The sequence below is a fragment of the Papio anubis genome, chromosome 8 (assembly GCF_008728515.1).
Source record: "Papio anubis isolate 15944 chromosome 8, Panubis1.0, whole genome shotgun sequence".
In the NCBI taxonomy this organism is placed as follows: domain Eukaryota; kingdom Metazoa; phylum Chordata; class Mammalia; order Primates; family Cercopithecidae; genus Papio; species Papio anubis.
This window is the reverse complement of record NC_044983.1, coordinates 138,525,360-138,548,469: the sequence shown is the minus strand read 5'-3', so window position 1 is coordinate 138,548,469 and position 23,110 is coordinate 138,525,360. Positions and strand designations below refer to the sequence as shown.

Here is a 23,110-nt window from a genome sequence, read left to right as displayed (position 1 = left end):
GTGCCAACGTGGTCTTGGCTGGAGGAGGGTGAGGCAAGGGGGCCGGGGAGAGGAGCCCAGGTGAGGGGAGCTGCCAGATGCACATGGCCTGAGGGCCCCTGGACTGCAAGGTGAGGGGTGGTTTCCCTGGGAGTCCTGCCCTGCCCCATGGAGAGCCCTTCAGGGAGGTGGGGACAAGACTGCTGCTGGCCCTGCCTCTCTGCGAGGGATCAGAGGGAGGGGGTCACTGACGGAGGCAGCTGTCAGGGCCCCAGGGAGAGTTTTAAGCTGGGATTCAAGGAGACACCAGGTCAAGAGAGACTTCTGTCAATTTAATAAAAAATCCATCTAGACTCCCAGTGCCTCGCCTGTTACATGTTGGGCACACGGAGATCTCAGGCAACCCCTCTGTCTACAGCCGCCCCACCTGGATGCGCCCCATCTCAGCTCAGATGGGCAGGGGGCAGGGCGAGGTGGAAGGGAGGTCTCCCTCTTCAGGGGAAGGAAGGAATCCCCTTGGAACCACCTGCTCCAGGCTCCATCAGGGTTGCTGCTGTCCCAAGACCTCCCTGGGGCCACAACGCTGGCTCTGCCTACCCAGCAAGTGACCTGTGTAAGGGCAAAGGGCCTCCAGGTGGGCAGGGGGACAGGATGTTCCCAGGAGGGAGCTGTCCACGTCCTACTCAGGGTGCCTGGCCACCCCAAGGTCACTGTTACGGCTGTACAAACACCTCTTTCCAACATCTCACAGCCCGTTTGGCTCAGCCTCAAGACCAGCAGCCTCCTATGTTGTCCACCCTGTCTCTACGCGGCCACACGGTTACTGACCCAGTCACTCACCCCACAGTCACTAAAACCAGTCACTCACCCTCACAGTCACTAAAACCAGGTCACTTACCCCACGGCCACTCACCCTCACAGTCACTCACTCTACAGTCACTCACTCCAGGCCACTCACTCACCCACGGTCAGTCACCCTCACAGTCACTCCAGGCCACTCACCCACAGTCAGTCACCCTCACGGTCATTTGGTCACTCACTCCACAGTCACTCACTCCAGGCCACTCATTCCACGGCCACTCACCCCCGGTCACTAAAACCATGTCACTCATCCCACGGTCACTCACTCCACAGTCACTCACTCTAGGCCACTCACCCACAGTCACCCTCACAGTCACTCCAGGCCACTCATTCCATGGTCACTAAAACCTGATCACTCACCCACGGTCACTAAAACCTGGTCACTTACCCCACGGTCACTAAAACCTGGTCACTCACCCCAGGTCACTCAACCTATGGTCACTCATCCCACGGTCACTCACCCTCAAGGTCACTCACCCTCACAGTCACTCACTCCACAGTCACTCACTCAAGGCCACTCACCCCACAGTCACTAAAACCTGGTCACTCACCCCAGGTCACTCAACCTACTGTCACTCACCCCGCGGTCACTCACACCAGGTCACTCACCTCACAGTCACTCGCCACTGTCACTGTTAGCCACCCTCACCAACACCACACCAGGCCCTCTGCCACCCCGGCAATGCCACCCTGGCAGCTGATTACCCTGGACACCACCAAAACCAGCGGTGCACTCCCTACCCCGTCCACACCACTGTCCCGTCTACACTGCTTCACCCCAGGGCTCCCCACAGCCTGTGTGTGTGGTCAGGGAGCCAGGGCAGGGGTCCCCAGGGGCTCTGGGCCCAGGGCAGGTGTCGCTCTCAGGAGTAAGCACCGTGCAGTGGTGAATGGTGGGCAGGGCCCGTGGCGAATTTAACAGCCGGCATCGGATTGTGCGGCTCAGCCTGGAACCAGCGTATTATGAAGGCTAATGGATTTTTGAGGCCACATTGATTTTTCATTAATTTGGTAAAAATCTTTTTCCTCTCCCCTATAATTCTGTCTTAAAACGCTCCCCCTGACAGCTCGATAAGTCACTCCTGCCTTAATGCATGTCTGGCGCACCGTCTAGGGGCCGAAGCGGGTGTGGGGGGAGCCGGAGCCGCGGGGGCTGCCAATCCCCGCCCAGGTGAACACTGAGTTATGCCCGGGCATGCAGCCCAGCCATCCCGGGGTGGGTGCCCTGTGGGGTTACCCCGCCAGGCTGCGGGCAAGGCCTCTCTGTGGCGTGGGCCTCGGTGCCTGGGCTGCTGGCTCCTGAAGACAGTACAGCCTCTGGGGCAGAGCCCCTGTGAGGAGGGTGAAGCTGGAGCCCCCACTCCCAGAAGGGGTGGACAGGGCCAGGCCAGAGCCCTGACTCCAGAGGAGACAGCCTTGAGAGGGACCTGCCCAGGCCTCCTGTCCAGCCTCCCCCAGCAGCTCTCAGGCTCCCAGACCCAGGAGGGTCCACCCCATGCCCAACCTGGGCTGCTGACCCGCAGGGGCCCTGCCTGTCTCCCTCCACTGGGGCCCCACCCAAAGCCAGGCTGTACTTGCCCTTAGGGGAACAGAGCTCACCACTTCAGCTCAGTTTTGTCTCCTCCCTTCCTCTTTCCCCACTCCTTTCTCTCCTCTCACTCCTCTTCCCCTCCTCCCCACCCACGGCACAGCCCCTGCACCCCTAGTCTCCTCAAACTCATCTCCCAAGGGCCCCAGGGAGTCCTCCAATCAGCTCCAGCCCCCAACCCTCTCCCACGGCTTTGGGTGACCCCCAGGTCCCCCTGAGTCCCCCTCCAGCCACAGAGTGTGCACCCAGCAGCTTCTTGGAGGCCGCCCCCGTGGGCACCCACTGGCATCCGCTAACCGGCAGGCCCATCTTGGGCTGAACCCCCAACCTACCCCTCCTCTGCCAATGCCCAGGCTGGGACACCCCCTGGCACTCCCCACACCCCGCCCAGCACCCTCCCACGCCGTGCTGTGAGGTGGTGCCCCCTGGTCCTTGGATGCAGGGCGCCAGAAGCATCCACCAGGCATGGGCACAGTGCCCCAGGCAATGACCTCTTGGGGCAGCCCCCCGTAGAGGCCCAGGTCCCCTTCCACAGGCGGCCTGCCCTCCCCTGCCTTCCCCTGTCAGCCCTGCCTGGCTCATCCCTGCCTCTCCTCCCCGCGCCCACACTCCTTCCACACCGTGCTCGCCTGGAGGCGCAGCGGGAGCCAGGCCTCTCACACCTCCCCAAGCCTCCTCCTGCCCTGAGATGCAATCTCAGCCCCCAGATGGTCAGCCCCGCAGAGCCAGGCCTGTCCTCACCGCTGAGAGCCCAGAGCCCAGCGTGGCGGAGACAGAGGGTGTCCGGTGGCTCTCCCAAGCTGAACCTAGGTCAGCCTGCCATGCATCTCCCAGCTGGTGGCCTGCTCACCCCCGACCTTGACTGCATCTCCCACCCCATTGGCTTCTCCTCCCTCCCCTACGGCTCACTGGGAGTTGTGGGCAGAACAGAGATGTGGTCAAGACTGGGCCCGGTCCTCAGGAAGCATCGGGGACCCTGTCAAGGCTCTGAATCTGCAAGACGCCCTCAAGCAGCTCTGCCTGCAGGTGAGGAACCTGGGGCCTCCGTGACAAGATATTAGGCATCATCTCCTGACTTCCAGGCGCACCTCACGTGTCATAAGGATCACTGGGATGTGCAGGACATAAGGAGAGCGCAGAGGGGCCAGGGCTCCAGGGGCTCCTGGGAGGCAAAAGCGCCCAGCAGCAGGTGTTCAGTCATTGCTGACGGGCAATGAGTGGCCGTGAGGATGGGCAGGAGGGCAAAGGGCGGCACTGCAGCCTCCGCCGCCCACCCTGCCCTGGAGAAGTGGGTGCCCCTTCCTCCTGCTGACTTGGAGAGGTCAAGTCACCCCCACTGCAGATCCCCAGCCTGTCCCACCTTGCTCTCTGGAGCCAAGAAAAAAGCAGTGGAGGCTGGGCGCGGTGGTTAACGCCTGTAATGCCAGCATTTTGGCAGGCCAAGGCGGGAGGACAGCTTCAGTCCAGGAGTTCAAGACCAGCCTGAGCAACACGGTGAAATGTCTCTACAAAAATCAGCCGGGTGTGGTGGTAGGCACCTGTAGTTCCAGCGACTTGGGAGGCTGAGGTGGGAGGACTGCTTGAGCCCAGGAAGCAGAGGGTGCAGTGAGCCAAGATGGCGCCACTACACTCCGGTCTGGGTGACAGAGCGAGACTCCATCTAAACAAAACAAAACAAAACAAATCAAAAACAGTGGGGACCAGGCAGAGAAGCTAATGCACTAAAGGCCGTGGTGGGGGTGAGGGGAACATGGCCACGGGGCGGCTGCCGAGAGGAGTGAGCTGGAGGTGAGGATGGCAGTGACAGGGGAACTGCTATCACCGGTGATGGCCTCATGGGGACTAGAGATTGGTGTGGGGAGGGTGGGGTATGTGCTGTCCACACGATGACAGAGACAGGCGACATGATGTCAGCAGTGGGTGGGACAGTGACATGCCATGTGACCTTGGGTTGGGGAGAGTGGTGGGGGGTGTGGCCTCAGGCGTTGGGGAGGGAATGGTGGTATGTGTGTGACCTCAGGGGTGGTGGAAGGGGAGAGGGGTTGGGCAGTGACCCCAGTGATGGTGGGGAGGGTGGTGGGGTTGTGTCTTTGGAGTCCCATCTCTTCCTCTCACACTGGGAGGGTTAGAGTGGCCACAGGCAGGCGTGAGTGCCCTGGAGGTGACTAAGGATGCGGCCACAGGCTGTCAGCCTCTCTCCTTGTGCTGAGAAGCTGAGGCTAAACTCAGCCCTCTAAGCTTGTCTGCTACCCGTGGCCTGACCTGGCCCGTCACCTCTCTCATGCACAGCAGCACCACCTAGGTGACCCAGAGCTCCCACTGCCACCTCCGCCACCCTGGCTTGAGGCCTCACTGGGTCTGGGCCCCATGCCCTCTTCTCCTCAGGGCCCCTCCCGGCTGCCCAGCACCCCCGTCCTGGGGGTCTGAAGCCCATGGAGCCGGTTTCTCTCTGGAGCTTCGTGGAGCGCCCCCAGTCCCCCGCCTTCCGCGGCTCCCCTCCAGGATCAACCCCCAGGCTCTCTGGACCTCCACGCCACGTCTGCAGATGATCCGCGGGTGCTGTCCGCGCTTGAGGACAGCTGTAGCCTCGCCAGCCCACTGGCCATCGTGGCCCACCTCGTAGAGGCACAGATCCTGACCATGGCCGTGGGGAACAGGGAAAACACTGCTCCGGGGACTGTGGGAGGGTGCGGTGGGACGAGGGTGTTGGACAGGGCCTGACCCCCAACACTTGCAGGCAGTAGGCATTCACTCGTCTTCCGGAACTGCTGGCTTGAGGAGGCAGGAGGGGCTGGGAGGGGTGAGGAGGAGAGTGAAGTAGGGGACCCTGCCCTTGGCTCACCTCGGTCTGTCCCCAGCCCCCACAACCCATCCATTCTCGTGCCCCCCAATCCATCTCCAATCCCACTCCCAGCCCTGTCCATCCCCAGGCCCCTGCTCCCACCCCTCCCTGCTCCCTCTTCCTGCGTTAATCCTGCTCACTGCTGACCCAAGCAAAACGGAGTCCGCCTTCTCCCTTCTCGGCAGTTTTCTGTTGGCAAAGCAGAAAGGAAGGCAACTCAGGCTCAGCCCAGCCTCCTGCCTGGGGAGCACTCTGAAAATGGAGCATCACCCCGTGGGCCCGGCGCCTGGGCAGGGTGCACACACGGTCCCGGTGCGCTCTCGGCCCCTGCGCTGCTCAACATCCATCGTCAGCCCTGGCTCTGCGTGGGCATGGGGAGTGGGGTCTGGACCATACCGTGGCCTCAGCAGCTCCTGGGCTCTGGCCCCTCCCTCCCAGGCAACATATGCCCGACACGCTCAGGCACTCATGGACATGCTGGTGCCGTCCCTGCCCTCGGCCCGTCTGTGACACTGTGACCAAAGTGATAAGGCTGGGCCAGAAAATGGGGGCTAAGGCCCATGCATGGGATGTGGCCAGGCCAGGCCATCTGAGGAAGGGACACTAACCCGTCCCTAAAAGCCAAAAAGGTGCTAGCCAGAAACGCCCAGGAGTGTGCAAGTAGGACTTCAAGGGAAGAGAATGGGCTCTGCAGATGGCAAGGTGTGGCGCTTTGGGGGGTGAGGCAAGCACCAACACATGCTGCTGCAGGGACAGCCTCGAGCCGGCCCCTCGGGGCAGCTGTGCCCCCTGGGAAGCCTCAGCCAGTGGCTCTCACCGCACAGCCTGCAGACTGAGCGCTCCCCAGCGGCCAGCCCTGCCTTCCCCCAGCCTCGCCCTGATCCTGCTTTGCTCCCCAGCCTGGGCAGGTGGGACAGGACCCTGACCTGCCGCCTCCTGCTAGGGCAGGCTCAGCAGAGGTGCCGCCCTGTGTGCTGGCCCCAGGGGCTGCACTGCCCTCTGGCGGGGCACAGGCCACAACTGGCCCCGGGGGTGAAGCTGCAGGTCCTGCCAGGCCTGGCATCACACCCTTGACTAGTCCCCAAGGCCTCCTAGAGCCTCCTGGAGCCATGGTGATGCCTCCCCAAATCCGTCCACCACTGCCGACCCAGCTGCCTGTGTGGACGTGCAGTCCCTGGGGGGGCTGGACAGGGTAGTCCCCTGTCCAGCAGGCCCCTGTGCCCAGCAGGCAGCCACCAGCTGCTGCAGGGGTGAGGATGGGATGGGGCGTGGTCCCTTCCCGCAGCCCAGGGGCTATCTGGCAGGACTCCCACAGAGGCCGGAGGGCGTGGTCCAAGCCTGAGGGGCTGGGCTGGTAGGCATCCGCTTTCTGTTCTGGAGTGGGGCTCACTGCTGCCCCGGGAGCAGCCCCAAGTGGCAGGTGGGGAGGGGGACCCCCCTCCTGCCCAGCCCTGCCTTGATTAGAACTCAGGACTCCAGATCCCGGGACCTCCGCCCCCCTCCCCGTGGCCGGCAGTAGGACCTCAGGGCCTCCCACATCGCCACAGCACCCCTGTGCACCAGGCTTCCTCCACTTCACAGGATGGAGGCAGTGACAGGAGCCGGGTCCCAGCCACGTGTGACTCCAGCTGCGAGGCCCCCACTCTGTGGCAGAGGGACCGGATGGCAGGGAGGCAGCCCCAAGGGAGACCCCTGAGGGGGCAGCAGGGGACAAGATGGCCTGGGGCAGAGAGCAGGGCCAGGATCACAGGCCCAGGCTTGGTGGCAGCCAGGGGAGGGGTGTGTGTGGGCAGGGGTGGGATGGGTTGGGCATACCCCAGGGGTCTGTGGTGGGGAGGGGCATGCTCTCCGGGCAAAAGTCCCCTCCCCCAGCCTATGGTGGCCTGGCGCCCACCGTGCAGGAGGCAGGTGGCAGCTCTGTCCCCACCTTGGGTCTGGACAGGCCACAGGAGGTGGGGAGTCCCTGCACTTCCCAGACAGGGCCGCCATCCTGTCATCCCCAATTAGCGCCTAATGGCCTCCTTGATGCACAGTTTTATTAACCAAATTAATATGTGCTGGGGAGACCTGCATGACCTTGGCCCATTCTGCTGAGACAGAGATTTTCCCAGGAGGGCAAATGGGGGACCTGGACCCCCACCCCGGCTCAAGAAGGCTGGGGAGCCCCACCCTCCCACCCAGGAAGATGGCACCATGGCGCCTGCATCTCTGGGACCCCAAACACCCCACTCGCACCCCCATTTTCCCGGCTGAAGCACGAGGGAGGTGGCAGCACAGGGTCCTGGACCCTGGAACTGGAGCTTGGGATGCAGGGCGGGTTGCTCGCACCTGGGGACCCTCGGAAGGGACTGGACGAGAGGGCAGGGGTCTTGCAGAGCTGGGGGCTGCCTTGCTACCCGGGGTCTGTGCCTCAGCCCTCCCAAGGTGCACCTGCCTGTGCCGCCTCCCAGGGCTGCTAAGCAGGTGGCGGCTGCCCCCTGGTGGCTGCAGGGAATGACTCCCACCAGCCCTGTCCCTTTCAGAACCTGCTGGGCCCTGGGGCCCTTGGTGAGGACCCCCACTCTGGCTCCGTGGCTCCTCTCGGGTGCAGCTCGGGCCTGCCCTGCTCTGCAGCCCTTCCCACCCCATCCCCTTGGTGCCCAGGTCCTGAGCCCACTGCTGTGGGGGTCCTGGGGGCAGTGCTCCTGCTGACTGCCTTTGGGGGCCATTGTCCACCCAGTCTATGGAGGCCTGGAGGCAGCCCCCACTTCCCCTGCTTGAAACACTGAGAGCTCACGGCCTGTGGAGGCCAGCAAGAGTGGCGCAAGCAGGCTGGGGAGGGCTGGGGGCCCGTGCATGCCCCAGGCTCAGGGAGAGCTGACATGCTCAGGAGCTGGAGGGTGGCACCTATGGTCGGAGCAGGACAGCAAGGTGGGCAGCAGGGCTGGCAGGCTTAGGGCCACCATGAGACCTGGGCCACGACACTGGGGACTCCTGGGCAAAGGGGACACTTGCTGGGATGACCAGCACAGGGCCCGGGGTGACCAGCACAGGGTGCAGAGGTGGGGAGTCCCTTGCTCTATGCACAGACAGGACAACAGGAGGTATTTTCGGGGAAGGCCGTGTCTGGGACCCGGCCTAGGGGTCTGTGGATGCTGTGGGTGTGCCTGGCTGCTGCATGGTGGCATGGTGGAGGGGCAGCGAGTGAATGGGTGCCCAGCAGGAGTCACTGGGCACCAGGCAGAAACTTGGCTGGAGGCAGGACTGAGACCTCAGGGTCTGTGCCCAGGGCAGCAGCAGGGTGGACAGAGCCCGGGGGCACAGACGTGATGGCTGTGAGGAGCCCTCAGGGTGGGGCAGCCCCAGGAAGCTGACCTCAGACCGGCAGAGGGACTGGCACCCTTCCTGTGTGTGGGTGAAGAGGCCACAGCTCCCATCACTGGGCTCAGACAGGTCTGACCATAGTCTTTAATGGGCAGGCAGGTGCCCGAGGCAGCCTCTGGCATGAGGCGGGGCAGGCATTGCCCAGAGGTCCTCTGGGTGGGGAGGGCATGCTTGGTGCTTCCCACCAGCTGGAGCCAGGGCTGAGGTGTGCAGGGAGCCTGGCCCTCACAGCCACCCTGGGCACTTCGAGGATGAGGGCAGAGCTGGCTTCACTGGGGCACGGGGCTGGGAGCAGCCTCCAGGCTTGCCCTGCTGGGCTTTTCGGCTCCAGCTGAGGAGGGGCCGGGGGCTGGCCCACGTGGATGCCGGGGTCTTGCAGCCATGCTCCCTCTGGCTGCTTAGAAGCCCCCTGGGGCCCAGCAGGGCGGGTCGGCGGTCCCCCTGTAGCAGGGACAGAGATAGACTGTGGTCAGCCACTGCTGGCCTGTCCCCACCTGCAGCCAGTCTGGGAGGGGTGAGAACCACCTGGGAGGGGCTGGCACACGGGGGCTTGTTTGGGGGCTCCCATCAGGGTGACCACATAGTAGGGGCCCCATGGGTTTCACCCAACCCTGGGTCAACCATGCTGGGTAGATGAAACTTCTGGGATGGAGCACCTGGCCCAGAAGCCTCCAGTCTGAGGATACAGAGGCCAGTGAGGGGTGGGCTCAGCATCCTCGGGGTCAGGGCAGGAGCCCTCAGATGGAGGCCACAGCACAGGTGGCCCCTGCCCAGGAGGCGGCCCAGGGAGGGTTACCCGCAGCCCCACCTCCCCTTCCCAATGCTGCTCAAGCATCCAGGGCACGCCCAGGGCCAGGGTGGGGACAGCAGGCTGGGGACCACCCCTCCGGGGCCCCCAGGGCTCACCAAGGTGGGCAGCCTAGAGCTGGGCAGCACTGACACCACCTGCAGGCTGGCACCCGCCTCTCCCGCAGCCTTCAGCTCCGCCACCACCTCTGCGTGTCTCCACCACCTGCACGGCTGCCCGTTCACTGACACAATGTAGTCACCCTCCTTCAGGCCGGCCGCCTGTGGGGAGACTTGGATGGTGAGGCGGGGACAGGACACCCTGGCTGGCACTGGGGACTCAGCCTCAGGGGGCCGGTGGGGCCCTTACCGCGGCCTGGCTCCCTGGAATGACAGCAGCGATGAGGACAGGCGAGTCTCCCCGAAGCGTGAGGCCGAAGCCACCCTCTCCTCGGGTCAGGTGGATGGGCCCCACCAGCCGCCACCGGTTCTTGGCTGAGAACACAGACAGGGGCCCCTGGCGGGGGCTCAGAGGTCAGAGGCCCAGCTGGGTCACACACTGAGGAGACCCCGCCTAACCAGCACGTCCATCCAACCTGTGCACCGAGGGACGCCGTGGGGTTCCACAAGGCGGGTGGGCAGGGCTAGACCGCCATCAACGGCCTGAGGCCATGTGCTGGTCAGAGCCACGCAGCCCAAGCTGCCCGTGCCTGGGGACAGGTGTGCTCACCAGCCGATGGAAGATGTCAGGCCCCTTCCCCTGGGACAGGCGTGGCGTCCTGGCCTCTGGCTTCTGGTGGGTCTTAGCTGAGAGGGTGGAAGAGCAGAGCTAAGCTGGGAGCCTGTGGAGACCTGCCCCGGGGATTTTCCAGGGCGCAGGGCATGACCCCGAGCGCACACAGGCCCTGCCTCTGACCTCCTGGCCTGGCCGCACTGCAATGGCGGGGGGAGCTGCCCCAGGTGCCCTGAACACATAGCCTCCTCTGCCACAAGTGGCTCCCAGAATCCCTCCCTGAAGTCCCAGGCGTGCCTGTCCCGGGTCTTTGGGCTTCCCCTCAGGGTAGGCCAGTGCAGGGAGGGAGGGGCTGAGGGGCGTGGCCATCCCCCAGGCCCCTGAAGGGCCCGGCAGCTCTGTGGGCCTGAGATTGCGGCCTGGAAAGTGCTACTGCTGTTGAATTCATCGTGGCGATTGCATCTTTAATGCAATCAGCCTTCCTTTCTCCCGGACGAAGGCCCCCACCCTGGCCAGGGATGCAGCCACCCACACAGGCCCTGGCTGCTCACGCTGGATGTCTGGGGCCTCGGCAGTCTCACAGAAGTCATCCTCACGGTCAAGCTCCGCATACTTGGCCAGTGAGCGCTGCAGCGTCTGGGCGACCACAGCCCGCAGCAGGTCCACCTCTCGCAGGACGCGGCACAGGGCGTGCAGCCGCAGCGCCTCCTCCTGCCCCAGGATGGCGCGCTTCAGGTGTGCCTTGCCTGTACGAGGGGCACTGGGACGTCACATACCATGTGGGCCTGTGGGCCCTGGGACATGGCAGAAGGAGTGGGCAAAGCCAGGGCTGTGGGGCTCATCACAGCCACTTTTGCTGTAGGCGTATGCCACAGGGGTGAGGAGCTGGCTGTGCAGGAGGGCTCTGCCTCATACAGAGCAGGGGCCAGGGACAAGCTGCTCCCAGGGGTCTCCCACCTGCTCAGAGGCTGCCAGCACTCCTGGGGCCCCTGTGCTGGACCGTCACCCATCAGGCACAGGGCATCCAGGGATAGGTAGGTGGCCCAACTCGTTAGCATGGGGACACCAGGTGGCAAACAGCGTGAGGGTGGTGGGGGACACCCTGCCACTGTTGGTGACCACCTGAGCCCCCAGGGCCCTCCATCCATGGGCGCCTTACCAAGCTGCCTGCGCTCCTCCAGCTCCTGCGGCAGCACAGGGCCTTGGGGCTTGCAGGAGGTGGGGGGCTGGAGGAAGACCTGCTCGTGTGTGGGGAGCTCTCCCTCGGTTGCTGCTGGGGGACAGAGAGGCCATGAGCCCTGAGCGGGGGGCCTTTGCAGCATCATGGGCAAGTGCGGTGGGCACTCACGGGAGCCGTCGCAGAGGGCCATGGCTACGTGGTAGTGGGCCAGGGAGCGGAAGTACTCGGCCTTGACATGCACCAGGGCAGTCCAGGAGACGGGCATGTAGTCGTGGACGGGTGGCTGGGCCATGGTCTGGTGCACTAGTCTGTACTCGGCTGCCACCTGCCGGTGGACATGGCAGGCACGCGAGGGCCTCCCGCTCTGGTGGTGACTGCCTCTCCCTACCCAGCCTCCACCCGCTCCGACCACCATCCCAGCAGCCTCCCTGGCACCCCAGTTCCTGCCGCTTCATGCCATTCCCTGGAGGCAGAGGCTTGGGCGCCCAGGTTCCTGACCAGCCCCCCAGGGAGCAGGACAACAGCCGGCTTGGGGCTGACACACAAGGAAGGAGGCGGGAGAGCTCACGCTTGCCTGGACCTGGGCTCTGGCCCCAGCTCGGCCCCACCCCCTGCACCCTGACACGGGTGCCCGAGCTCACCTGGGCAGCCTCCTGCGCCAGGCGCAACTGGGCCAGGCAGTCTTGGGGGGCCATGGAGGCAGGGGGTGAGAGACCCTCAAACACACATTCCTGGGCCTGGGCCATCATGAGCTGCTCCAGTGCGCAGAGGGACGCAGGGCTCATGTCTGGGCTCGGCGCATGGGAGAAGTTCTCCCTCAGGAGGCTGAAGGTCCCTGCAGAGGGAGGGGTGCTCACACAGGCAGGGCCCTGACCTGCCCATCTCTGCCCCATGCAGCACTCAGAGAGGCCAGCTAGGGCCGCTCCTGGGACACGCATGGGCCCGATGTGCTCAGACCCACTACCTGAGGGACTGACGTCCTAACCACCCCCCAGCTCCTGCCCTGCAGAAGGGGCTCTGCAACACCCTGGCACCACACCCTGCCCCCCCGCGGCCCGGGCCGCCCTCACCAGCGGCCCTCTGGAAGGCCTCCACAGCACGGTGGGCACCCTCGGCGCAGGAGCGGTTCTGGCGTGCCCCAATCTGCGTGTGGAGGGCGCCGATGTTGAAGAGAACGCTGCCCTTCTCGAAGGCCAGGGCGCGCTGCTGGGCCGGGACCCCAGTAAGCGAGTCGTACCTGCAGTGTCGGGTCAGGCTGGGCGGAGTTCCCACAATTCCTGCGGCCAGGCCTCCCCTCCCCAGGGTGCCCCCGTCCGCAGAGCCCCTACCAGTGGAAGAAGAGCCCGAGGCTCCTGGCAGGGGTGAGGAAGCGCGCGTCCAGGAAGCACAGCTGGTTATAGTAGGCTGTGAGCAGCTCCAGGCCCGCCTCATTCCGGCTGGGGGTCCGCATGGCCTGCAGGGCAGGAGCCGCTGGGCCCCACCGCCCTGGCCCATCCCACTCACACACACTGCCCTGGGAAGTCCCGTGGGCATCAGCACCATGGGGGGCGGGGAGGCAAAGCCAGCGGGGCCCTGGGCAGCCGAAACTCCCAAAGGCCAGCAGCATGCGGCACCGGGGCCACCTGCCAGCCCCTCGACACGCCCCGGCTGGGTCTGCACACACAGGGTCCTTGGTGCGCCCGTCTCCCCACATCCTCCAGACGTCCACACTGAGCTCCGCCGTCTGTTCCTGACTTAAGCCTCAGCCTCTGCATGTGTCTCCCAGGACTGCAGGAGGGTGGGCGGGCGGGGGAACCACACACCTGCCGCAGGGCCTCCAGCTCTCTGATTTCTGCCTCGTAGGAAGTGCCGTCCTCTCCAAAGTGCACCGAGATCAGCTCCTGATGGGGGGCAGGTGTTGGCATCCACAGTACCCCTGTGCCTGGCCTCCTTCCCTGAGGTCTCCCAACCCACCGTGGGGAAAGACTCATGGTGGAGGAGGGCTGTGTCGCACAGCAGGCTGGCTGCCATGCAGGGTGGGGGCCCTGGGCCCCTCAGGAGAAGCCCCAGAGAAGGGCTGGGGCCAACTGTATGGAGGGACCTGGTGGGTTGATGCAGCTTGGAGCCCCTCTGGCCCTGGGGTTTCCCATCACAGAGGTGGCGCCTGGAGACTCAGCGCTACTTTTATGTGCGTTTCCTTATTCATCCCCATAGCCGGGAGGCAGGTGCCATCTGCCACTCAGTGACTCCAACACTGAACACAGTCAGTGGCTCCTGCAGGGCCCTGCCGGGCAGTGCCAGTCTGTTCTGGGGTCTGAGCCCTCTCCAGGACCCTCATGAGTCAGTGCTGGGTGTGTGGTCCCAAGCCGGTGGTGCCCTCTGTGGGCGAATCTGGACCCTGTGCCCCGGCTGGGGCTTCCAGGCCCCATCCTCTTAGGGCATTGCCTGTCCGAGGGCAGGCCATGTGTTCATACCCACTCTATGGGATCAGCCCCAGCCTGCGGTGCAGGCACCAGTGCGGGCCCTGAACGCAGCAGAAGCTGGGTCTCTGTGGCCACTTCTGCCAGGTCCCTGGTGTCCCTTTCAGCCCTCCCTCCCTCTGGGCCTCAGTTTCCCTATCTGTTCAATGAGACACCTGGACCAGGAAGCCTCCAAGACCCCCTTGGTTCCAGGGCAGGGCCGTGTCCCTCAGAGCTCGTAGGCCAGTGCCTACCTTCAGTGGTGTAGACCAGTCCAGCTCCTTGGTCTCCTTCAGGCCCAGGGGGATCATGGGGACAGTAACAGCTTCACTACAACCAGAAGCATCGACTTCAGACTGTAAGGCCAAACCCTGCTGCACACGGCAGCCGGGGGTCCACTCCTAGGGCTCTGTGGCACTGGGTGCCTCCCTCCCTCATGGGTGCACACGTGCGCCTGTGTCTTGGGGGGTGTCCTTGCACCTGCGCACCCCCCCACCATCCTAAACCGCTCCAGAAGCACGTGCACACACACGCACGCGTGCGCGCCGTCCCGGCCCCCATCCGCACCTCCCATGCTGGCCAGGGTCCACGCCACCGCTGAGCTCCTCCAGCTCCTCCTTCAGCAGCTGCAGGTTGGAGTTGACGTAGCTCAGCTCCAGGGCGACCGTCTCTCTCACCCGGTTGTTGCTGGTGGCTCTGAGGGAGGCCGTGGCAGTTGAAAGCCCAGCCCCAAGGTAGAGCCAAAGGCCCCATGCCCACTGCCGCCCTCCTGCCAGCTGATCTGTCGGAGCTCCGAGCCCACCCTGCAGAAGATGTCGCTGACGGGGTCTGTCCCCCATGGGTGGGGCAGGTGCAGCAGTGGCATCCGGGGGCTCACAGGTGATACCCACTACAGTTCATCACCCCTGACCCCAGCACCTGCATGTTCTGACTCTGGCCTGCGGGCACCTCCCTCAGCACCATGGCTTTCTTTGGGGCTCATACAGCCCTCGACAGCATTCAAACACCACTTCCTCGGATGGTGGGTGAGAGCCACACCCCTCTCTGTGCCTGCATCAGGGCCCGGCAAAGGGACCAGGGGTCCCCAAGGAAGGCCAGGATGGGGGCAGGGAGGCAGCAGGTGCTAAGGGTACTGAAGGGCACTCACACACACACGTGCGGCTCACACGCGGCGTGCTCTGAGGAACAGGCAGCTCGGGTCTTCCACCCCTCTCCCAGGTCCCCAACCTTGGGATGCGCCGTCACCTGCCACAGCTCAGCCTCAACCATGGCTCTTCTGAGAAGCCCCCATGTGCACTGCTGGGGCTTCCCAAGTTGCACACCCGGCAGGGACACTGGTTTCCTGGCACCTCTGGCCCAGCACAGAGTCCGTGAAGGCAGGTCTGTGAGGGTCATGGCTGGGCATCACCTGTACTGTGTGCCCCCCAGGACCCATCTGATCATGCACCTGTCTCCCTGACCCGGCCATGGGGCAGACACCTGCCTGGGTGGCTGTTCTGCCCCCCTCACCCAGGTCAGCCCTGCTCCTGGGGCTGGGTGGCCTCAGGCACTCACCTGTAGAGGTTCTCAGCGCCTGTACGCATCTGCAGCTCCTTGTCAATCTGCTGGTGAATCCGGGCCCTGCGGCTCTGCAGCTGGCCGCACTGCATCTGCATCAGGGAGTCACAGCCCTGCAGGGAGGCCACAGGTGATCACGGCCTGACCCTGTGGAGCCCGCACCAGGCTGTGCCTCGCCAGCCACTGAGAGGAGTGCAGCCTGCCCAAGGGTAATGGGGTGGCCACCATGGGCTGGGGCTGGAGCTGACCTCACAGGGAGGGGCTGGACAGAGCCAGTGTGAATATGGGCCCAGCCAGAGCAGGACCAGGAGGCAGTCAGTGCAGAAGGACGTGGTGGGGGGGATGCTGCTGACTTGTGATGGGGGTCGGGAGGGGAGGCTGGCACCTGCCAAGGACACCAGGAGCCAGGGCCTCACCAGGCAGCCTGGACAAGTAGGGCTCCAGGAGCCCTGCAGGGGGCAGCCTGCTGCCCCTCACAGTAGGATTCTTCTGGGTCTCCTTCTGCACTTCCGGATTTCATTCTGGATCCCCCCCTTGCCCCTCCCAATTTTTTTCCATCCCATTCACCCACGCCTCCCAACCATTCCCCTGTGGGTTTAGGTGTGGGCTCAAAGGACAGCGTCCCTGAGGCTCTGGGGGCAGCCACTGGCCCCCGATGGTGGGTGCAGAGGCTGCAGTCTGACTTTGGGAATGGTTCTCGAAGTGAACGCACACCTGTGCACTCCCCATTCACAGAGAAGAGACTCTGAGCCTTGTACCCACAGATTGCACCCCCATGGCCCTGCCCAGCACCAGCCATGGCGAAAGAGCAGGGCATGCCCGGCAGGGCCCCTTCTGGACTTTCATGGCTCCTGTGTCTTCTTAAGTGGTGCGAATCTGCTGGGGCTTAAATTTCACTCCAGGGTGATCCAGTTTCATGCCTCAGCCCACCCCATCCTTGTGGTGTTGGGGTCCTGCCCGTGCGATCCTCATGTGTCCCTCCCTCTCACCACGCCCCTCCCCCCAGCTCTTCCCCATGGCTGCGTGGGAATGCCTGGGTCTCCACCCCGACAAGATTCTTTGCAGCTACCTGTGGCTGTCCTCTGGGTGGGCTCCCAGGCGTGGGCCGGCTGGCTTGCCTCTCCAGCACCCACTCCTTCCATGCTTTGAGACCCACAGTGCTGCTCAGGGCTCGCTGCTCAGGGACACTGACTCCCACCTAGCCCTTGGGTGAGCCTGGTCTGTGTCAGGTGCGGCCATCTGGCCATTTCTGCCAGTCAGCAGCAAGACAAGGCCTCTGGTGGCTCCTGGGACTGCTTCCCGCCCTTGTCAGGAGACAGGACCTCTTCTGTCCCAGGACCTTGTCGTGTCTGAAGATGAATCCCGCCACCATGAAACTGACCCGACACTGCATGAAGCTGCGGATTCATGGGGCCAACGTGCACATGGCACTGGGTCTTCCCCTCTGTGGACCCGGCACCCTCTCCACGCACACACGTCTCTCAGGCCTTTCCGTCTTCCCCGTAAAGAGCTCACATGTGTTTTCCTGGGTTTCCCCTAGATATCTACAGAGAGTTATTTTTGCTAATGTGAATGAGACCTTTGTCTGCATTGTAATTAGTTTACTCCCATTATACAGGAATGATTTGATTTCCTAGACAGAGGGCCTGCTCGTCCTGCCCCCCAAGCTCACAGCAGCCAGCTGAGCGGGTGACCATCTATTATGGGTGAATTGTGTCCCCACAAAAGACAGGTTCAAGTCCTAACGCCCAGTACATGTGAGTGCAATTTGTCTAGAAATAGGGTCTTTGCAGATATAATGAGTTAAGATGAGGCCACCTTGGAGGTGGGGGGGGTCCTTAATCGCAGTGACAAGGGTCCTTATAAGAGATGGGAAATGTGAACACAGCCACATGGAAGTGGCCATAGGAAGGCAGAGACAGAGACTGGAGGATAAGGCACCGTCCCCTGGAACCCACCCCATCCCCCAAACCCCTGCACTGTCCCCCGGAACCCATACCATCCCCCAAAACCCCTGCACCATCTCCTGGAACCCACACCATCCCCCAAAACCCCTGTGCCATCTCCTGGAACCCACACCATCCCCAAACCCCTGTGCCGTCCCCTGGAACCCACACCATCCCCCAAACTCCCACGCCGTCCCCTGGACACCCGTGCCGTCCACCAGACACCTGTGCCATCCCCCAAAACCCTGCGCCGTCTGCTGGACACCTGTGCCATCCCCTGGACACCCACACCAGCAGCCTCCTGCTGAGTGCTGGGGGTGAGGGAGCCTGATGGAGCTCCCTGAACTGAAGATGAGCCGGTGCTTAGGGGATGGGGGGAGGGACACAGGCGCTAAAGGGCCAAAGCAGAGAGGCCATGGTGGCTGGGAGGAGGGTGTGCTGGCCCAGGACGCTGGCCTCCCCCCAGCCCAGCTCTGTCCCTGTGGACACCACCCAGCAGGGGACGGGCCAATGTGCACTTGGGAACCCTCATCCTGCTCCCGTTTCCCACTCCCGCCTCCTGCAGAAAAGAAATTCCCTCCAGAGCTGCTTCAGGGGCTCAGGCTGGAGAGGCCCACAGGTGGGAGAGGCACGGGCGCCTCAGATCTGAGCAGCTCCCTGAACTTGAGGCCTGCCCACCCCCGCCTCCCATCCCTATCTTTCCCACCCGCACTACCACCTTGAGGGCCTCTGCCCAGTACCTAGGAGACCCCCGTGCCACCCACTGTACTACACCCCCTCCCTGCAAAGGCCCCACTGCAAGGCTCCAGTGGCTTTAAGGGCTCTGGCTGTGCAACGGGCATCAGACACCCAGCCAGGTCCCTGCTCCCCTCCTGGCCCCAGGAGAGCTGTGGGGAACCTGGCCCCTCAGAGCCCCACAGGCACCTGCCGTGGCCCTGGGCCATTCCTCGGCCTCCCCACCTGCAGTGCTCCCTGCTGGTCAAGTGACTTCCTGGCCTACATGGGGATGAGCAGACCTGAGCTGGACCTTTGAGGCTGGGTAGACCTTGGAGGGGGAGGCCCATGCCCCACTTTCCAGACTGGGCTGAAGGTTGTGCCCAGCAGAAGGGGCGTGGACACAGGTGTTCAGCCCCTGCTCCTGCTACAACCTCCCCATCCTCTGGATACAAAGGTGACCTGGAGCCCCCCCCCCCACCACCCCCACGGTGCCCTGACACCCTACTGTGACCATTTCCACCTTGCATTAGGAAAGAACAGAGAGGCTATGGTCGGCGGGGGTCCCGAGAGGCAGCCACACATGAAGGGCCTGGCCGTGCCTCGATGGAGAGGGACGGAGAACAGAGAAACAGCCCCCAAACCCTGACAGTGGGGCTCCTCTACCAGTGAGGAAACAGTGTGGCCATGGCCAGAATGGGGCTGACCTGGGGACTGGCATAATATGGAGACAGTTATCCCAGCCCAGATCTGGGAACAGCAAAACATCAGAGCAGGGCCAGACCTCCACCCTCCCCCAGGATCCCCTGGCCCTGGGCCAGGCAGTCCCCAGGCAGAGGCCACCCACCTGGAGCAAACCAGCTTCTTCCCCTCAGAGCCCTGGCCCTGGGCACCCTGTCTGCTGACACCCACCCATCTCAGGGATCCCTCTCCTCTGCCCCCACTGAAGTCTCACCTGAATGCAAGAACTGGAAGCCCCAGGAAGGCGGACACATTAGCACCTACCCGACCCACCATCTCTGCCCCCCACTGATGAGGGAGCAGAATTCAATGGGCATTGGCGCACAGAGGTCTCCTGGGACGCGGGGCTACAAGCAGCACGCACGCCAGAGGGATCACAGACTGGCCACTCACGCCAGGGACCCCCACTCTCTCTGATGCTCCCTGGGGCACCCAGGCACTGGTGGTTCCTGAGCACCCCTCTTCCTGGAGCCCAATCTACCTGGGCAGGGGCCTAGGAATCCGTTTGTAACCAGCACCCAGAGGGTGCTCCTGTCCAGCCAGGCCAGGGAACCTCAGGCTGACCCACTCGGCATGCTGGAGACCAGGCGAGGGGGGCACAGTCACTCTGCCCACCTGCTGCTCCAATGCTCTCCCTCCTCAGCCCGCTCCCCCTTCTCTCACTGGCCTCCCTTGACCTCCCGAGGAAACCACAGGACCTGCATACAGCCAGGCTGTATTCTCTGTGGTCCTCCCCGGGAGCCCCTGCAGCCCCTGTGGGAGGGACGGCAGCTGGGTTGGCCGCCCTGGGCTGTGCCAGGCTTCTCCCCTTACCAGCTTGGCAGCCTTGGCCACTTACTCACCCTGTTCCTCAGACGGGCTGAGGCCCAGGGCTTGGGAGGCACCAATGGCAGGACTCCAGCTGCGGCTCTGGCCCCGGCACCAGGTAAGCGCTTGCGGAAAACACACTCTCATCATACCCGGGGCAAATACAAGTCACCCAGACCCGTCCACAGGGCCTCAGGCCCAGGCGTGGTCTCTAAGCGGAGGAATGACCGACCCCTGACTCCCTGAACTCCGAGCGTTAGGGCCAGTTTGGGGGCCAGCCTGATGGGGGTGGAACAGGCCTCACTCCAGCCTGGCCGCAGGCATCAGGGAAGACCTTCCAGATGGCAGGACGGCCTGAGTGGTGTGTGCGTGACACAGGGCCTGCCTCCGCTCCCCGGCCACCTCCCACAGACCCCTCCCCAGTACCCTGACTGCGGGGTCATTTCTGGACACTGCGAGAGACGCGGCAGCCTGGAAACAGCTTCTCCCCGACTTTCCAAGGTGACAGCCCAGGGAGGGCCAGGACAGAGAGCCCGGGCACAGCCCCCAGCCTGAAAAGCGTCACCTCCAGAGCCCTCTGGGACATCTTGTTTGTACAGCCTCCCAAACATTCCACCCAAAACAACTTTGCTGTCCCAGGCCACCTGCAGGCATGGCCGCCCTGCCAGAGCGAGTTCACAGGGGTCGGGCAAAGGCTGCCTCTCCCTCCAGTGCCCAGGAGGTGCTGCAGCCTCTTGCACGCCTAGGGGTGGGCAGGAAGGGAGTCCTTGAGGGCTATGGTCAGCATCGGCAGCCCAGTGACCTGAAGCCAAGCCTTGGCTGATAGCACCGCCTCCTCCTCTAAGAGACCTGAGTCCAGACACGGAAGCTGAATAGAACCAGGGACAACGCAGTCCGATGTCCCAGAGGGGAGGAGGGCCAGGTGCTATCAAAGGCTCACCTGGGGCGAGGAGCAGGAGCAGCCCCCCGCTGAAAGCCCGCGACGGGCATGGGCACCCAGGGCCTGGCAGGAGCACTGGGACAGCCTCGAGCTGGTCCGCAGGGAACACGCAGGCTCTGGACTGCAGAGCAAGGCCCACAGAGGTCCCCTCCTTCCCGGGCACAGACTCAGCAGGTCTCCATAGCCCTGCCCATCCCTCCCACTTGCCCAGTCAGCGCCTCAGGTTAGGGACTTCAGAAGGGGAGGAGGTTTGGGAAGTCAGGAGAGGACAGCCGGGAAGACCTCTCTCGATTTCCCATACCCAGGAGGCTTCGCTGCCTGCTGCTACCAGTGCACCCAATGGGCACGCAGTTCCTGAGCGGTGCAGAGGGAGGACCGAGCTAGGGAAGGAGGCTATACAGGTGCCGCAAAGGAACACGACGGCGGGTGTGGGGAGGGCGCTCACAGAGCCCAGCCCCACACCCGCCCAGAAGGGGGCCACGAGGAGGGCGTCCCCCGACCCGCTTCAGCGGTGAGGATGATCCAGACTTTGGCTCCCCGCATTTCCTGGCTCACATGAGTGGCCTGGAAGCACCTCCACCGAGCTCAGAGGAGGAGGGACGCAGGCTCTGGCCTCAGTTTCCCTGCCTGCGTCCGGGCCGAGTGAGACGTGGGAGGGGGGTGCCCGGAACGCGCTTCGAGTGGGGGCAGGAAAGGGCCGGGATTCCGGGCCCCTCCTCCCGCCACCGCGCCAGTGCTGCGCACCTGCAGCCGCGGACTCTCTTCGCCGGCGCCCGCGCCGTCCTGCCTCTCCTCCAGGATCATCGCCGCGCCCGCCGCGCTGGGGGTTCTTCGGGGTCAGCCTCTCGCGCAGCGCTCCGCAGCCGGACCAGGGCCTCCCACACCACCCGGGCCGCGGGCTACTCAGTGCCCGCGCCGGTCCCCGACTGTCCCTCCTGGGTGGGGGTGGCCCGCTGCGCGGCTGGGCGTGCCACGGGTCCGGCGTGCCAAGCAGGCCGTTGCCCAATAGGCGGCAATGCCGCTTCGACGGACAGCTATGTCAGCCAACCAGAGCTCTAGGAAGGCGGGCTCTGGACGGCCAGCCCCGCCCACCCGAGGGACGGTAACCCCTGGCAACCGAGGCCTGAACGCCCGCGGCCGGCTGGCAGGTTATACTGCGCATGCGCCGCAGCGACCGCCGAGCTTGCGGGAGAAGTTCGGGAAACGGAGGAAAAACTCTACGGAACGTCCCAAGCTGAGAGTCAGGGCGGACCTGGCCTCGGCGTGCCCGGCTCCTGGGCTCCCTTTGCGGGGACTCCAGGAGTCTGCCAGGCCGCGCCGTTTCGTCCCGTCACCCCGGCAACGGGACCCTCTAAGAGGCTTGTTCCAAAAATGTTCACAATGGGGTTTTTAAAAACGGTTTTGTTAGGGACAAGTGCTTGTGTGAGTTCTCCGACAATGCCTGCTTTCTTCTCTCTGCCCGCGGAGCGGAGGCTCCAGGCCTGGCCCCAGTCCGAGGTGCGTCTGTCGGTGGCGTCCTGCTTCCAAAATCGGCCTCCAGAACCCGCGTCCTTCCAGAATCCGCCTCCTTCCAGAACCTCCGTCCAGAACCCGCCGCCTTCCAGAACCGCCTTCCAGAATCCGCCGCCTTCCAGAACCTCAGTCCAGAACCCGCCTCCTTCCAGAACCTCCGTCCAGAATCCGCCTCCTTCCAGAACCTCAGTCCAGAACCCCCGTCCAGAACCCGCCTCCTTCCAGAACCTCGGTACAGAACCCACCTCCTTCTAGCACCTATCTCTGGAACCCACGTGCTTTCAGAACTACCTGTTTGTAGAACTTGTTTCCAGAACAAACCTGCTTTCTGAATCTCTTTACTTCCAGAGCTTGCTTCCTGGACTGATCTGTTTTCAGAACCTACTTTCAGAACCAGCTTGCCTCCAGGACCACTTGCTTGGAGAACTGGCCTGCAACCCCAGGACTGGAAGCCTTGAGCCCGCACTGCTCCCTGCAGGGCTCACCCGGCTGTGTGTGTTCTTCCCGGCCTTCCATACTTCCCTAGGTGTCTGGTGACTTCGGAACCCGCTCAGATTTCATGTGGGTCTCCTTAGCTCAGAACACACCCTTTGAAGGGAAGGAAGGCCAGGGCACAGATGGTAACCACGGCTCCTGTTCATCAAGTTCCTCTGAAGCCCAGGCCTTATCCATGTTGACTGCCCCACCATAGGCCCAGCCGAGCCTGGGAGCTGAGTCCTGGGCTCATTCTCGTGCCTGTGCTCCCCGCCCCGCAACAAGCACACATGAGCCTGTCATCCCCAGATCTCAATCCTGAAGGCTAAGCTCCGTGGTCTGTGGCAGCCATCTATCTGCAGCAGGCTCCTCCCACCAACAGTCTTCTTATGAGGCCCCTGCCAGTCATGCCAAACCTCCTGGCCAAGGCCTGTCCTCCACTCCTGGCCTTTTGAGACAGGGTCTCACTCTGTTGCCCAGGCTGGAGTGCAGTGGTACGATCACAGCTCACTGCAGCCTCCACCTCCCGGGCTCATGTGATCCTCCCACCTCAGCCTCCTGAGTAGCTGGGACTACAGGCTTGCACCACCACACCTGGCTAAGTTTTGTATATTTTGTAGAGACAGGATTTCGCCACGTTGCCCAGCAA

At 63.8% G+C, this 23,110-nt stretch overlaps 1 protein-coding gene across 3 annotated transcripts; it reads right to left on the bottom strand.

Annotated features, from left to right (window-relative positions):
* Window positions 1–7,287: 7,287 nt before the first annotated feature.
* Window positions 7,288–21,438, bottom strand: RHPN1 (rhophilin Rho GTPase binding protein 1). Of its 3 annotated transcripts, none has more exons than XM_003903241.5 (15): window positions 21,220–21,438; window positions 15,325–15,440; window positions 14,338–14,466; window positions 14,025–14,100; window positions 13,135–13,212; window positions 12,661–12,785; window positions 12,403–12,569; window positions 11,974–12,167; window positions 11,501–11,657; window positions 11,312–11,425; window positions 10,704–10,898; window positions 10,150–10,226; window positions 9,790–9,936; window positions 9,540–9,701; window positions 7,288–9,074 (listed from the first exon to the last, which is right to left on the bottom strand). In XM_003903241.5, exons 1-15 carry the CDS (start codon window positions 21,277–21,279, stop codon window positions 8,859–8,861), a joined length of 2,013 nt encoding a protein of 670 aa, XP_003903290.2. In that variant the 5' UTR covers window positions 21,280–21,438; the 3' UTR covers window positions 7,288–8,858. The 3 variants fall into 3 exon arrangements, with proteins under 3 accessions (XP_003903290.2, XP_021798412.1, XP_017817910.1); XM_021942720.2 differs by having other exon boundaries at window positions 11,312–11,422; window positions 21,220–21,437; XM_017962421.3 differs by having other exon boundaries at window positions 11,312–11,657.
* Between the last annotated feature and the right edge of the window lie 1,672 nt (window positions 21,439–23,110).

What these genes read in the sequence shown, in the direction of transcription:
- RHPN1 (XM_017962421.3), bottom strand. Translation starts at nt 21,279, where the DNA reads ATGATCCTGGAGGAGAGGCAGGACGGCGCGGGCGCCGGCGAAGAGAGT. An exon ending in CGAGGCCCCAGACATCCAGC is followed by an intron (nt 10,227 to 10,703) that starts GTGAGCAGCCAG and finishes CCACCCTCTCAG; the next exon opens with CTAAGACCCACCAGAAGCCA. An exon ending in CTGACATCTTCCATCGGCTG is followed by an intron (nt 9,937 to 10,149) that starts GTGAGCACACCT and finishes AGCCCCCGCCAG; the next exon opens with GGGCCCCTGTCTGTGTTCTC.